The 15,903-nt window shown below is 54.7% G+C and overlaps 2 protein-coding genes across 2 annotated transcripts in view; one reads left to right on the top strand and one right to left on the bottom strand.

The window, feature by feature from the left end:
- SCTR (secretin receptor) overlaps window positions 1-6,907 on the top strand; it is a 75,384-nt gene extending 68,477 nt beyond the window's left edge. The window contains exons 13-15 of the mRNA XM_045868509.2: window positions 1,204-1,330; window positions 5,483-5,524; window positions 6,607-6,907. Coding sequence (XP_045724465.1) covers window positions 1,204-1,330; window positions 5,483-5,524; window positions 6,607-6,777 — 340 coding nt within the window. The 3' untranslated portion in view covers window positions 6,778-6,907. The remainder of the gene's footprint in view (window positions 1-1,203; window positions 1,331-5,482; window positions 5,525-6,606) is intronic.
- Window positions 2,930-15,430, bottom strand: TMEM37 (transmembrane protein 37). Its single transcript, XM_045869008.3, has 2 exons — window positions 15,252-15,430; window positions 2,930-9,869 (listed from the first exon to the last, which is right to left on the bottom strand). The coding sequence occupies exons 1-2, from the start codon at window positions 15,270-15,272 to the stop codon at window positions 9,297-9,299; spliced, it is 594 nt and encodes a 197-aa protein (XP_045724964.1). The 5' UTR covers window positions 15,273-15,430; the 3' UTR covers window positions 2,930-9,296.
- Between the last annotated feature and the right edge of the window lie 473 nt (window positions 15,431-15,903).

Here is a 15,903-nt window from a genome sequence, read left to right on the forward strand (position 1 = left end):
CCCAAATTCAGAGAAATGTGTATAGGTCTGTGTATTTTTCAGGGGAGAAAGGCTCTAGCTTTCAAGATGTGCGATCCAAAAATACTTTAAAACCTTTAAAATGTTAAAGGGAGATGCTGTATTAGCTTGATAGGGCCCCCATAACAAAATCACCACACGTGGGATGGTATAAGGAAGAGAAATTTATTTACCCGGAGTTCTGGAGGCTGGAAACCCAAGATCCAGGCGCCCACAGGTTTGATTTCTTCTGAGACCTTGCTCCTGGCCTTGTAGACTGTAGACGGGTGCCTTCTCCCTGTGCCCTTACCTGGCCTTTTGTCCTGTGTGCCGGAATCCTGGGTGCCTCCTCCTCTTTTTATAAGGACACCAGGTGATTGGACTAAGGTCCCACCCTAATGACCTCATTTTACCTTAGTCACCTTTTTACAGGCCCTACCTGCAAATACAGGTAGGTATTTCTGAGGTCCTGCAGTTAGGGCTTCAGTGGGTGAATTTGGGTGGGGGAGACACAATTCAAAACAGAATCTTTAAAGGCAAATCAGTGTCCAAAGAAGACTTCTCTGTGATGTTCTGGGCTTTGAGAATCTGGCAGTGACCTGGATTGCTTGGTGACAGATTCTCCAGGACATCTTTAGGGCAGTGGGCGCCACGGTAGGGTGGAGCTGGGGAATCCAGAATAAAGTTGCCAGATAAAATAGAGGATGCCCAGTTCAGTCTGAATTTGGGATAAACAACGAATAGTGTTTTAGCACTTACTCCCCCAAAATATTATTCCTTGTTTATCTGAAATTCAAATTGAACTGGGCATCCTGTATTTTTATTTGCTAAATTTAGCAACCCTAATCTGGGATCTGGGAAGAAAATGAAAGAACTTCTCCTTATAGATATTTATTATCAAAAAAATAAGAATGCTGGTTTCGTGAATAATAGGTTCAATGACACATGCAGGTAATTTATAAATAATAAAGTTATTTGGGTGGATATGTGTTCACATTTTTTTTTCCTGATGGCGTGCATGATCAGAAAGTGTAGAGGACTGGCCCTGGGTGATGGGTACGTGGGAGCTGGAAATTCTCCAAAATACAAAGTAAAACCACAAAGATTTGGGGGCACCGCTGCAGGCCTCTGCGATCTGGCAGGTTGGGGCTTGCAGAGCTGTGCTGGGGGGGAGGGGACAGGACACCAGCGGGTCTGTGTCTGCAGGCGCCTGGCCAAGTCCACCCTCCTGCTGATCCCCCTCTTTGGAGTCCACTACATCATCTTCGCCTTCTCCCCAGAGGACGCCATTGAGGTCCAGTGGTTCTTTGAATTGGCCCTTGGCTCGTTCCAGGTAAGCTTCAGGGATTACGACCCTTGGGAGTTCATAGAGACCGCAAGCCAGGTCTCCCCGGAAGGGTCTGGCGCTGCGGTGCGGAATGCCTCATCAGGCACACACCCAAGAGGAGGTAGGCAGGACCTCACTGTGCTGTGGGACCCCGAGTGGGACCCAAGTCCCCCCACCGGTGAGATAGGGGTGGGAGAGAAAACTAAGGAGAGAGACTGACTCCAGGGAAGACAAAAGGGTACCTACATAGTCAAAATGACGTTAGCTGAGGGCTGTGGCTGAGCCATCAAAAAGCGGGGCAGGAAGATGAGCATTGTGGGAATGGGCGAGGGGGAGTGTCTGAAAGAGAATAAAGTCCTCCTCTTCATTCTGGGAAGTCCATGAAAGTGCCCCAAACTGAAAAATCCAGAAGGAGCAGCATCAGCATATTATTCAGAAGCAGCAAAGAGAATTCCAAGGAGTTGCCTCTGAGGCACAGGAAATGGGGGCAGGGGTGTTCGGAGGCTGCTGTTGTTTTGTGAGGAGAATCACTGGACTCTCTGAAACTATGTGCACACACAATGTATCAAAAATAAAAACCAACTTTAAAAAAAAGGAGAGTGAGGGGAGAAATCACCTACCTCCTAATTCAGTGAGATCTTGTGAGGCTTAAACAACAACAACAAAAACAAATAGTAAACATGTTTGGACAGGACTTTTGTTTACACTCTCATAGCTGTCTCCTTCCAAAAATAATATGATGTAGCTTTCAGGAAGACCATACAGAGGACCCCCCCCAAAAAAGTAGATGAAGGATCAGTGAAAAAATAAAAGTCAAAATTGAGTTCATACAGAGAAGCAAATTCAATAGAGTGCTATGAAGGTAGGAGAGATGGGTCAGACATTTGGTTTGGAGCTTCACAGTAGCCAAAGCAAAGACAGAAACACAATCTGTTCCAAGATTTATAACATCTATAGATGGGGACAAGCTAATTCTCGGGAAAAGCCTAGACATTATAGGCTTTGGGCCTGAGAGAAATTTCTCCCAGGGGATTTTCCTCAAGAAGCCAGACTGTCCTCAACAACACTGATTATTCTGCAAAGTCCTCCTCATGGGGGAGACTTTGGTCTCAGGATGGGGCTCAGAGTCTCCCCCAATCCCTGAGTTCGGTTCGGGGATGGGGGGGAGGTGGGGATCAGGGTCATCCTCCTGTCACTTTCAGCTTCCAGGAACACTGGGAACACATTCTTGAGCAGAATCCGGTCTTGTCCTAACCCTGCCTTCAGACCCTACCCCAGGGCTGTTCCCTCTCCTCACTGGGCCTCTCCTCTGCCCAGGGCTCCCTGCCAGCGCCCAGGCCTCCAGAGAACGCAGCCTCTTGCATAATCCGTGTTCTTTGTTTCTGGACCAGGGAGCTTTCATGCCCACCTGCTCTTGGAACATGAGCTGGGCTCACACAATGGCCCATTTAGCAGGGGTGGGGATTCCAGGTCCACAAGGGCGGAAGACCTTGAACTGGCTTCCAGAAATGGGTAGTGACCTCACTTCGAGCACGGAGACCCAGGTCTGCCTCCTTGCATAGAAAGGGAACTTCCTGTCCCCTGGAGTTGGGGCTTGTGGTTGGGGCCGAGGCTTGCCAGTGAAGGCCATTCGGCTTCTAAGGAAATGGCTTGTCAAGAGAAAACCAAAAGCGCTTTCCTAATGTTCCCATAGAAATGTTTACACAAGTCTTTGAGGCATTTAAACCTTTGTTCACATACAAACATATATCATTTTATTGTATATTATACACGTATATTCTATATAATGTACATATTTTTAAAAATTCTGTATTATAGAAAATGTCTCCCATATATTAAAGTAAAGAGAATAGTAGATAGTGAACCCCCTATGTGACCACTGCCCACTCAAGTCCTGGCTGGTTCCATCTCTGTCCCCATCCTCTCCCTTCACCCCATCCCCCATCATTTTAAGCACATTAAAGGGATGGTTTTACTCAAATGTAAATATTCTAGTACGCATCTCTAGAAGACAGGGGCTTAAAGACACACAGAACCACAATACATTTTTCAGTCATAGACTTCTAGAAACAAAAGTTGATTTGCTTTTTCTGATTATAGAAATAACACTTATTGTAGAAAATCTGGATAATAAGGAATAGTTAAAAAAGAAAAAAAAATCATCCATAATCTCATGACCCCAGAAATTACCTGTTAAAATGATGATGGGTTTACTTCTAAGTCTCTCTCTCCCTCTTTTTTTCTTTTTAAGTCTCTTTTCTATCCAGGAAGACACACATGTACACACAGCCCATATAGCTGAGGTCATGCTGTGTGCGGTTTTCTAACTTGCTTATTCTAATTCTCTGTCTTCCAAGACTTCATTTTTAATGATTGTATAAAAACTGTGGAATTTCTTAAGCTTGCTGGCTGTGGGAGGCCTGCCCTATCGATATTCGGGGCACGACTAACTTTCCCTCCCTCGGGGCTCCCTCACCTGACCTGCGCAGCTGTGTCCCAGGATCTTGGAGGCCCAGGGGTAGGACCCGCTGGGCCCAGTGAGATGGGCAGCCCCCGCAGCCAGCAGCCTGACCACCGGCTCTGGGCCAATCGCACACAGCGCCAGTTGTTGAAACCCCCTGTGACTCAGTTCCTGCCCGAGGGAGACAGGGCTCCTCCCCGCTAGGGCTTTGGCAAGGATTAAATGAAGCATCTGGGACCAAGCACCCCACAAGTAAGCAGGCCAGGTGGCATGCCGCATCCTGTTCCGTTTCATCTCTAAGCCTTTCACACCCTCCAACAGTGGTTCCCAACTGGGAATGACCATTAGAACCACCAGGGATTTTTCAAAGCTGCTGCAGCTTCCATCATCCTCAGACATTTGGCCTTGGGGTATGGAGGGTTTACTCCCAGGTGATTCTAACGTGCTACAAAATTTGGAAACTGCGGCCTTGAGTAACCGTTCCAGCCGCTCACCTCCTCCAAATGATGCCCATTCTGGGTAGCGGTCCTCGGTGCCTGATATTCTAAAGCAAATTCTTCCAGGTCTGTCACTAACTCTTGTTACAACGACGGCAGCCCTGAGCAATTGTACGTATTAAGTTCACCACAGCAGGGCTGGTTCATCATTCTTGGGGGTCTTTCCCAAGTTAAGTAGGTGAAGGCAGGCCTGGATGGGACTCGGAAGGGGGCCTTAGGGCCCCCTGAGGTCAGAGCTAGGACACCCAGGCCTCTGAGGGGGAGGGTGCTCACCAGCCTGGGAAGCCTCAGGGCAGAAGGAAAGGCAGGCTGGCCCAAGGCGGCTCCCTGAGGAGGTGAGCAGGACCTAAGCACTGAAGAGACCCTGCCCGTAGCTTATGGTCCCAAGCAGGCCTCTGGGCCTCAAATCCTGCATCTCGAGACCAGAGTCCCTGCCCTGGTAAAGCTCCATGCCAGGACTGGGGGGCAGGGGAAGGCACTCCTGGGAAAACAGGTGCTCCAGATACTAGGGAAGGAGGGTCCTAACAGGTACCAACCCCCATCCCACCAAGGAACGTGTATATAGCCTCAGGGGCCCTAGCCAAGGTGATATAAGCAGGAAGTCACACCCACTACTTGCTGGCCAGGACCTACACTCGGGCTTTGTCCCGACCTCACGCTCGCACATTCGTGTTTCAGTTTGAATGGTTGCCTGTGTTGGAACATCTCCATTTCCAGCTGATCTTGAAAATGAGCCCACCCACACAGGGCACAGGGTCTCCCATGGGCTGGCCCCACCCCCTACCTGAGGGACAGGTGCACATCAGGGGCCGCCACTCCCTGCTTCTCCCAGATGGCCCACCTTACTAATTCAGGTGACTTGCCCCGTCCCCACTGGCCCAAGTTAGCAGCTTCTACTCTGAAATCCCATGTGTGCAACGCCCCACGCCGGACCCTAGTCCTGCCCCAAGGAGCTGAGTCTGTGCTGGATGATGCCGGCACAGACAGAGACACTGTGGGGACCCCAGAAGAGGTAGTCCCAGTCCCCCACCCACCCACCCCATGCCCCCGGGGGTGAGAGGTGTGGGAAGGCTCTGGAGCACTTCCTGGGGAGAAGTGAGCCTGGGGCTGGCAATTTAAGGACATGGGGAGGAGGTTGGAGGAAGGAGGCCGGGTGCCGGAGCACCTGCATTGACCCCCTACTGCTCTGCCCCCCTGCAGGGCCTGGTGGTGGCGGTCCTCTACTGCTTCCTCAATGGGGAGGTGAGTGTCCTCGGCTGCCCCGATGGAGGAGCTCCCTAGCCACTGGATTCCTGCTCAGCAGCTCCCTGGAAAGGGTGGTGGGGAGACATGGATGGTGTGGCTGGGGGAGGCCTGGGTCCCCTGAGCTCACTTCCTAGGAGCACTGAAGAACCAGGAGGCCTAGTTAAAACAATTGCTGGGCCCTGCTCACCCCCCATTTCTAATTCAGCAAAAGGAGGAATCTGTACGTCTGGGTTGGAGCCTGAAAATGTTTAACAAGCATTCCAGATGATTCTTAGCCTTGGGCGAGTCCAGGAACTAGAGGAAAGGGCAAGCACCCCAACAAAAACCCAGGCTCCTGACTGCTGCTTGCCTGATGGGTGATCCTGCTCACTGCCCTTCTCTGGGCCTCAGTCTTCCCCTCTGCTCAATGAGTGACTCGATGATGAAATCTCTGACACTCAATTGCTCACTGACCCCCACATGAGTGCTGACTCCCCAGGAGGGCTGCACACTTACCTCGAGGTCTCTGCTCCTCCCCAGAGCATTTGGGTGGGGACCCACACAAGCCATGCAGCCCACATTAGTTGAATAGTGTTCACATAAGTAAGGCCTTTCTGTAACTGGTGACCATTTATCTGGTCCCCCACACTTGAATGGGAAGAACCTCTGTTTTCCAAACTCCAAGCCTGAAGCCTGGCTTCAAAGGTTTTGGGCTGCTACAGCTGGGAACTGTGAAGATTTCCAAAGAGCAACTCCAGGGTCCCCAGATAAGGTCTGAGCTAGGGTGGCTTTATGGGAATGGGTCCCATTGTCCCGGGTGATGATCTGGACGTTGGAGTTCTGGAATTCGTGAAAGAAGCCCAGGCCCCTTTGGGACACAAGCAGTAAGGTGGCAGGTGAAGGCGTCCAGGCGAGAGGGGGCCCTCGATCCCTACTGGACATCGGGGCTGGAAACGGCCCATCTGAGCGGCCTGCGGGAGAAGGGGAGGCAGGACCCCTGGGCGGCAGAGGCAGGGCGCGTGCCGCGGTCCCGGGCGAGTGAACGGGCCTGTGGGCACCAGGTGCCCATCTGCCCGGCTGACGGCTGGTCTCCGGGCCAGGTGCAGCTGGAGGTTCAGAAGAAGTGGCGGCAGTGGCACCTCCGTGAGTCCCTACTGCGCCCTGTGGCCCTCAGCTCCTCCTTCAGCAACGGCACCAGCGGTCTGGCCCACAGCACCAAGGCCAGCACCTCGGAGCAGAGTGGGGCCACCTGCAGGGCCGGTGTCATCTGAGAGTCTGGAGCAGGGCCATCCACGGGACAGACACCGAGACGGGTCATGAGAAGGCCAGACACTGCTGCGGGACAGTCCCGGACCAGTCTTCTCAGCAGACATCATCTGCTTCCTCCTGTGACCAACAACCCTCCCTCCTCTGAGCCTTGGGATGGGGAGGGGGCTCTGGTGAGAGGTTCCTCGGAACTGAAAATAATGGGGGGACCATGGGGCAGGAAGAGGGCCTGGGTCAGAGGCTCCAGAAGAGGACAGGGAAATAAATGGTAGCTGGGATGGGTTTGGTCTGTAACTGCCCACTCGTTTTGGCCCTCGAGACACAAGGTGGAGGAGGATGCTCCCGCTCACTTCCCTACCCCTTCCTGGAGTTTCCAGGGTTAAGGTTGAAGCCCATGAAACAGGAGAGATGGAGACCCTTGGCCCTGGGTGCACCCTCCCTACGCCTCACTACAACTCACCTGCCCAGCTGCTCTGACCCTACACTTCAAGACGACTGAATTCATCTGATCAAGTCAGCGAGGCCAAGAGAGTCCCAAGACCCCCAGCTTCCTCAGTAACCCTAGCGTGGCACAAGGCACCCCTCTGTTCCTCCTGTTTGCAGTTATCCACAGCCCTGGGGGCACAACAGCTGGGAATGGGGCATAGATTCCAGGGGACAGAAAAGAGAAACAGGTTCTCCAAGGTCCCGCGACTTGCCCAAGATACTCTGCAAGAAAGGGCATGAGTTCAGTCCAGGGCTTTTGGTTTCAAATCCCCATGCTCTAAGGCTGCGTCTGTTTCTTCACTCCTGGGCACCGGACAGGGACCTGTCTCCCTGTTTTATGGGGATCTGTCTCCCCTTTATTCTCTGGATCTCAGTTCCCTTGACTGTAAGCACTCCCTCATCACCAGCCATGTGAGGATTAAAGTGAACTGAACATTTGAACCCTTTTATAAAACAAAGCCTACCAGTGTTTTCGGGCGGGGTGGGGGGGGAAGCATTCTGGACAGAAGGCACAACATAGAGGGGAAGACATCTTGCTGGTGGGTGACCCTGGACAAGTGCTGCCCCCCTCTGGGCCCTGGCTTCCCACCTCCGCACCTCCCCACTGCAGAGACAAGGTCACACCCCTTTGTGCCAGATGAACGGCTCCTGGAATGAAAGGTCAGGTGCCTATTTCCCAGGGCTGAGAACCCAGCCCGTCTGGTTGATGAGCTCTGTTCTCTGAAAAATGGGTTGGCCCATGACACCTTTCTTCAGTGATCTCCATGGACTCCATATACATTTTGGAGTCCAAGTTTTTTAAAAACCCACGAGAGAGAGAGAGAAGCACCCAGCCCAGCCCAGAAAGTGGAGCCTGCAGTGACCAGGGCGGGGCAGAGACCAAAAACCCATACCAGTAGTAGCTAGAGTGGAGCCGGTGGAATGAAATGGCTTGAGGGCAAATCCCCCAGCTCTGGGGCAGAAAAGACACTGGGAAGGGGGCAACTGGTTCCCCAGAAATGCACATCTGCTGGCAAGGATGGAAATCTCCACTGGTTCCTGGTCCCCTTCACCTGCACTCATCCCCAGGATGGCTGTTAATCATTACTCAAGGCCCAGCAAGTCCCCTTGACCCCCCTGGAGTTCCACAGGTCCAGACATGAACTCTTTGGAAATGTGCTCTAGAATCAAAAATGGTACCCGAGGCCGTCTTGACCCTTATCAAAGCCGGACGCGCACACACGCTCGCCTCGGGAGGACCGTGTATTGGGCTGGAGGGCTGTCCTGAGAAGCTTGCTGGAAGGGTTCAGGCAGGATCCCCAGACAGGACAGCCGGCTGCAGGAAGTTGCAGTTATTCAAGGATTATGCACCGCCCCCCCCCACCCAACACACACACACAGCAAAGGGCAGGGTTCAAATCGAGTCAAATGGTTTGAAAACCTAGCATGTGGAAGAGATCGAGGGAATCCTGAATTCTGCCTCCCTAGCATGACTGAAGCTATAGCAGGGAAATGTGCCCATAAGGCCCTTTGAGCTGGTGGAAGAACAGTCCGAGGCACTGACTGGATATGCTTTGCTGGAGGAACGATCCACTCCGGGCCTAATCCCAGGAGACCCCAGGGGCCCCACAGCCCCGATCCTGGCACAGAGTCAATAAAACAACTGGGAGCTGCACTTAGCTGTGTGGCCAGCCCAGGCGCCGTTACCCACGCTGCTTCCAAATCTACTCCCATCCTGGAAGGATTCAAGAAAGGATTTTAAAAGGAGGATTCAAGAAAAGGGTTTTAAAACGTGTTACTTCTCCTAAAATCAACATCCTAATAACTGGGTAAAGCTGCTGGCACTGAAGCACCCTCCTGGCCTCTGGCCCCGCAGGCCAGCTGCAAAGGCTGCTGGGCTGAATCTGGCCGACCACCCAAAGGTTATTGGCTGAGAGGCAGCAGTTTCAAGGTCATTGCCCCACCCTTCCCCGCCCCAGCAGAGGTCACGGGTTGGAAACGTCCCATCTTGACCACACTTTCTCGTAGAACCTGATGTCCTCGGATTTGGGAGGGAGGCCTAAAATTTCCTCGGTTGGCCCCAGGGATGGGTGATGCTGTTGATGTGAAGGCCACTGATGGCATTCAGAAAGAAGAGGAAGGAGGCCGTGAACTCGCACCAGAACATCAGGGTGAAGCCAGTGAGCGTGACGTGGTTCCAGAGGAGGATCACAAAACTCAGGAGCCCCCCGGAGGAGAGGACGAAGGAGACGAGGAGGACGACAGAACCCATGGCCCACTTGCGCCGTGAGTGGAGGTCCTCACACACCTGGGACACCATGAGGAGCTCTAGGCCCAAAATGGCGGCCACCACGGCCAAGGCGCCCACGCTGCGGGCCAGGACCATGCCCACGGCCAGCCCGGGCACGTGGGCCCAACTCAGGTCTCTGAGACAGTGTGTCCCCGTCTGGTTGGACGAAGTGCAGAAGTGCCAGAGCCCGAAGAGGCGGTCCTCAGCCAGCAGCCAGTGGCCATCGCAGACGGAGACGGAGGAGAGGACCAAGGCCAAGGCAGCACACACAATGATGAGGGCCCGGATGAAGGATTCCAAGAAGGGCCGCTGGGGCCTCCTCTGGGCCAGCAGCCTCTGGGCCTGGAAGACACCACGGAGGGCATGTCAGGCAGGGCCCTCCTCCACCCCTCCAACCTTTTTAGGGGAAATCCTTGTCCATGCCCCCGGCTTCCCAAAGCCTTATTTTTTTCTGCTGCAGTCTCCTTCGAGGCCCAGAATGCCCACCTTTGCAAGGAGCTTCCTTCCCAACTCCTCCTTACCTTTCAGCACAGACCCACTCCCTTGGGGAGCCTTTCCCCCATTCCACCTGCTCCCTGACCTCTACTCAAGACCTAGAAGCACCGACTATCCAACTATTCACCAGGCATGAAAAGTTCCCTGACCCTTCTTTCTTTAATGATCTTCACGAATAAGAAATCCAAATTCTTTTGACCAGCAGGTTGGCAGATCCTCGTCAGTTCTGAATTCAGAAAACTTGTCAGGCCAGGCTAGTGTGACCTTGAACTTGCAGTACCCCCTGGGTTTCTTTATACACAAAGCAAGAATCCGGGCACCGGATTATTAGTATTCTTTTTTTTTTTTCTTTCAGTTAGCATGCTAATACAAGGCTACATTCCCCTTCTCCCAGAACTTCCCAGTACACTTCAGTTTTACCCTAATCTCCACCCAGCTGGTTCTGCGTGTCCCAGACTCCACATGTTATTACCTTGTTTTCCTCTGTACTGAAAATGATGTTTGCACTTTGCCCTTCAGTCTTGCTCAGCCTGAACCTGAACCCCACCCAGAGTTCGCCAATCAATGTGTCTGTCTAGCAGCTTTTGGGCGTGGAGAGGCCCCTGAGGCTCTCCTTCAGCCTCTAGTTTCAGCCCTGAAGGGTGCACCCACCCGTCTCTTCTGGCAAACTGGGCCAGGACACCACCCAGGCATGGGTTCCATCCCCAACCAGAAAGCAAAAAAAGAAAAACACTTCAAAGAGTCAAACTCCTTACCACTGCCAAGCCCTGCACCCTCTGCCCTGCCTCCCTCTCCCACTTCACCCCCCAACACACTCTTCCTGGCCCCCTTGCTCAGACACAGCAGCCCTCTTTCCAGACCCAAGGACAAGCCTAGAACTTTCTTCCTCAGACCTACCGGCCCCTCCGCCTAAAAGGTTCTTCTCCAGGCTACCTCCTTTTCTCCATTCTTCATGTCTCCGTGGAAATGTCCCTTCCTCAGAGATCTTTCCTGCCTCCCCCACCCCATCCAAACCAGGCCTCCTCCAGTCAGGCGGCCTGTTTTCTTCACTGTTCTGACCACCAGTTATCCATTCCCTTCCGACTTGTACTTATATATTGCCTATCGCATGCAGACACTGTGCTCTCCAGGAGGGCAGGGCCTCCCAATCAGGCACTGCTGCATCCCTGGTGCCTGGTGCAGAGCTTGAGCTGGGCATTCAGTGACGGCTTGCGCAGAGCCGCGGGATGAATGGTCATTGTCACCACTGTCACTGCTTCCCGAAGCTCCCTCTCAATAAGTCTCCTACCCAGTCATAAATTACCCCCTTTACAGTGTGTATGGAAGCAGCCCAGGTCACACCCCAGTCTGGGAGGCAAGCAAAGCAGGCAACTCATGCGCATCTGTCACCGCGGGGGAAACCGAACAAGGACTACGGGGTGCACCCTGTACCATGTGCAAATGGAGGCTTCCAGAGGCCAGTCGGTGGGAACACCTCTCAGTTAGGGACAGAAAGCAAAGCCATGCTCCTGGGAGACTCCTGTGGTCGGAGCCCCAGCAGGAACATCAGGCTGGCTGCTAACCTGCCCACCTGAGCAGGAGCAACTGATAAATTTCAGCCCGAGGGCTATGTGAGTAAGGACCCAGTTTGCTTTCAGCACTTCTGCCTAAGCAGGGCCCTATTTTACTCAAACCTGTGAGGTTCATAAGAGTAGGGAGCTCCAGCAGGGGTGTGTAAAGAGGGAAACTATGTCACGCAGAGGTCAGATGACTTCCCCAAGGTCACTCACCTAAATCACAGTAAAGCCTGTTACGGCTGCCTGGACAATTGTATAATGTGCAGGGCATGGGATGCATCTAGCCAATACATACTGACGGGGGCCTTCCAAGTTTGGGACCTTTGTGTTAGGGGCTCAGTATGACTGGTGAGGAAAAGGAGTAGAGTGCAGAGGGATGCCCAAGGCAGGGTCAGGGCCCCAACTCACATCCTCAAAGGTAGCCTGGGGCGTTATAAAGAACACCCCAGTGGAGTTGGCTGTGGTTTCTCAAACTGTGACCCCCTGCTTCCTAAGCGGCTTCCAGGTGCTGAAGCGGGGGGGGGGGGGGGGGGCGGTAGGGGACGCTTCCCCACTTCAACCACAACAGGTCCTTCTTACCTGCTAGAGACACTGGTGGCCTAGGAGTCTGTCCTGGATTCCATCAGAGAAAAAAAAAAACAAAAAAAACAAACCAAAAAAAGGCTTTCCTGCTAAGAAACAGACTAAGGAAATCTTGAAACCTCTGCTTCTACAAACCATTAAAGGTGTTTGTCCTTGGGTGGCTTCTGAATCTCTTTGGCCCTGGGTTTCTCATCTACAAAATGGAGCTGGCGACCCCTGCAGGACAGCAGGTGCCATGAAGTTACCTGGCCAGGTTACGAGGCCCCCAGAAGCTGGTTGGTAAGGTCCTAGAATGGGAGAGCCCCAGATGCAAGGCCCCAGTCAAGGCACGAAACCCAGGACCCAGGACCTAGGGAACAGGTACATCCTGTCCCCCGCTCAGCCCCACCTGCCTTGGGCACAGACTGGACTTTAGTCTCCAGCCCTTCAGACACCACACTGGGATCAAAGAGAAGACAGCTCACATCAGTTCATTTCTTTCCCCTCCCACCTCAACGCAGGGCTTCATGGAAACTCTCTGATCACCAAGAAAACTCCCAAGGATTAAATGAGGTCACGTCCACAACGGTGCTTGGGGGCTACTGACAATATGAGCAACAAGATGAACGCATATTGGAGTCTTCATTCCTAACCACCCTGCCCCACACTCAAGCTGCCTGCAGCTTTGCTGACTTCCAGGGACCCAGGGTCTGAAACCTTCTGGAGGGCAGCTCGCCGCAGTGTGGTCAGCAGAGGGCCAATGGACAAGAAGGAATGAAGGCTGTCTAGCCTGCCCTGCCCGCCCGCCCCTGCCCTGCCCGCCTCCAGCTGTGGGACCTTGGCCAAGGCACTTTAATCTCTTCCTCCGCGGAAAAAATGTGTTTCTCTTTCCCATCTCTAAACCTGAATGATTTCTATGATCTCCAAGACAGGGTCACTCGACAGTCCTGGGCCACTGAGTCCAATGCCAAGGTCTTCTTTTCCTCTACACCCCAGGACACCACCGGCTCCCCTCAACCCCAGAGGGTCTGCTCACTATTCAGTCCTCATATCCCCAACATTACCCCCCCCCATGCATGCCTCCAGACTCTGCCCACTCTGTGAAGGCCCAGGTCAGGCCCCCCATCATTATTATTATTATTTTTTTAAGATTTTATTTATTTATTTGACAGAGAGAGAGATAGCGAGAGCAGGAACACAAGCAGGGGGAATGGGAGAGGGAGAAGCAGGCTTCTTGCCGAGCAGGGAGCCCGATGCAGGACTCGATCCCAGGACTCTGGGATCATGACCTGAGCCGAAGGCAGACGCTTAACGACTGAGCCACCCAGGCGCCCTGGCCCCCATCATTAATAACCAGAAATTTCTTGGCCAGCTTCCTAAAGAGTTGGCCTGCACGACCCCAGCCAGCCTGCTTTTTGCTGTCTGTCCTCTGGCATGCATGCATCCCTCTTCTCTGGGTTTTCTTGCCTAGGAAGGAAGATACAGCATCTTCCTCCTGGTGATTGTGGGTGGGGCTGGAATGAGTTAACACAAGATCTTAGAACAGCCCCTGGCACGGCTTTAAGGGGCTCCTGAACAGCAGCGACGATTGTCGGACAGGGACGGCGCCCATCCCGCAGGGCAGCCTGTGCCGCGCGTTACCCTCGCGGCAGAGCCTGGGGCTTGAGCTCCTCTCGCCCACGCGCGCCCCACGGCCCTCCCCCGCCTCTCCCGACGCTAACGAGGTCCCTCACCTGCTACCAGTCTTCTGCACCCCCCGCCCCCCTCCGGGCCAGCACACAACGCCCCCGTCCCGTGAATCCAGCCTGCCGATTTTGCACCTCTTAATTTAGCACTCACTTCCCCACATGTCTTCTAAATCCTTGTTTGCAAGTCTCTCTCCGCAGCTGGACCGCGGGGCTTCCGGAGGGGAAAACCTCACCCTGTCCCACCCTTCTCACGGTGGGTCCCCCTCTTCCCAGGGCCTGTCCCGGACGCTCCCTCCTCAAGACTCAAGGTTCTGATCTAGAACAAAGAGGAGGTACTCGCTGCAACCCGCCCCTCCTCCCCCAAGCGGCTGTGTCCTGGCTAGATGGGGCTTGGGGGGTGCCCGGCGGGTAGGGTTTCTTCTGTTAGTAAAAAGTAGAAAGGGCAAGTAGGATTCGGAGCCAAGAAGTCCTGCTTTGCATCTCGATTATGTCGCTTAGCCGGCTGCCGTGGGCTGGCTACTTCACCTCTGAGCCTCAGTTATTTTGTCTATCAAGTGGGCGGAACAGCATCTACCAGAGTCAGTGTTGGGGTGCGGGGGTTTGGGCAGTTGCATGCAAAGTCAACGAGCCTCTGTAATCGTTAGGACGGTCGGGCCAGTCGGGACGAGGCGAGCTATTGAGATGCCTCCGTGGAGAAGCTCGCTCGCAGGGTAGCTAGCGGTCCCGCCACCCAGTTGCCTTCGGACAGCAGCGCGCCCGGAGGGAGGGGGCAGGAACGGGGTAGGTTCTCAGCCAACAAAAACATCTTTCTCCAGTCTGAGAAATCAAACCTTTGGGGATGTGGGTCCCCCCCAACCCCTCGCTACAGCCTTCTCTAATAAGTATCCGCGCGCCCCAGCGAGTGCGTCCCCGCCCCAGCACCCGAGACGCGTCTGGGAGATGGTCTTTCTAGCCCCTGCCCAAGAAAGTTCTGGCTTTCCCCGGAGACGCATCCTCCCGTTACATAAGACATGCCTCACTTTGCAAGTGGACTGTGTCCATCCCTCCACCCCAGACGCGCCTCTCCTTTTTAAAAAGGAGGCGCCCCTTTGGTGAGCCTAACCACGGTTACTGGTGACCCCCCAAAGAGAAGCAGAAAAATGCACCCAAGAAGCTTGGGAGGCACGGGTGCTTGCAGGGCCGCAAGGAGACCGCGCGCAGGAGCAGCACTGGGGGGGCGCCCCCAAGTTGCTTCCGGCCCACCTTCCTCCGAACCCCGCAAGCTTGCAACAGAGGGCGGGCACGACGGGGCACTCCCGGCACCCGCGTTCCCCAGCGGCTGGATCTGGTGCTCCGCGCAAAGTCCCCTCCCGCCCCCGGTGGGGCAGAGCCCCGGGCCGCTCGGAGGCAGCGGGCTCAGCGCCCCGCCGGGTCCCTGGGGTTACCTGCACGGCGATGGCAGTCATGCTGCGCCCGGACTCGGCCGCGCGCTCCTCCTCGAGCCCTCCGGCCGCTCGGCTGCGGGCGCCTGCTCCCGGCCGGGCCCTCTCCCCGGGGGCGGAGCAGGGCGGCTGGAGGGCGGGGGAGAGGGACGGGGCAATCAAAGCGGAGCACTGGAGCCCCGGGGCGGGCGCGTCTGGCCCCGCCGCCCTTCGCGGCTCGGTTTACGCTGAGTCAGCGCTGGCGGCCTGGAGGAGCCCCCGGGCAGGGGCGGGGAGGGAGGGCTCGGGACAGGGGGGGCGCGGACCAGGCCTGAGCCGGCAAGGGTCCCCCACAGTCTGAGGGAGGAGGATCCGGCACTCGCGGGAGGGCTGATCCGGCTGACTTCGGCGCCGGGAGTTAACTTCCTTGCTGCCGAACCTGGGGGGATGACTTCTCCTGGGGCTTATTCCTCAAGGGAGGGCCAGGCCGGCGCCAGAGGAGTCGGTTCCAGTCCCAGCTTGTCCGGAGGAGGCAGTAAGGTCCGGAGAGACGAGGCACGCTCGCTCCCGGGTTCTGCTGTCTTCCTCACCCGCTGTGTGGCCTTGGGTTGCTTGTTTAACGTCTCTGAGCCAGGGTCAATAAATAATACCTGTGAAAGGTCGGGGCCTTGCGAGG

The sequence above is a fragment of the Mirounga angustirostris genome, unplaced genomic scaffold (assembly GCF_029215605.1).
Source record: "Mirounga angustirostris isolate CCGP_5_RB_7025 unplaced genomic scaffold, mMirAng1.0.hap1 SCAF_3, whole genome shotgun sequence".
NCBI classification, from domain to species: Eukaryota; Metazoa; Chordata; class Mammalia; order Carnivora; family Phocidae; genus Mirounga; species Mirounga angustirostris.

Bases quoted from the DNA above. Each gene is read 5' to 3' on its own strand.
- TMEM37 (XM_045869008.3), bottom strand. From the start codon at position 15,272: ATGACTGCCATCGCCGTGCAG. The intron at 9,870-15,251 runs GTAACCCCAGGG...GGTGTCTTCCAG, and splicing joins TGACTGCCATCGCCGTGCAG to GCCCAGAGGCTGCTGGCCCA.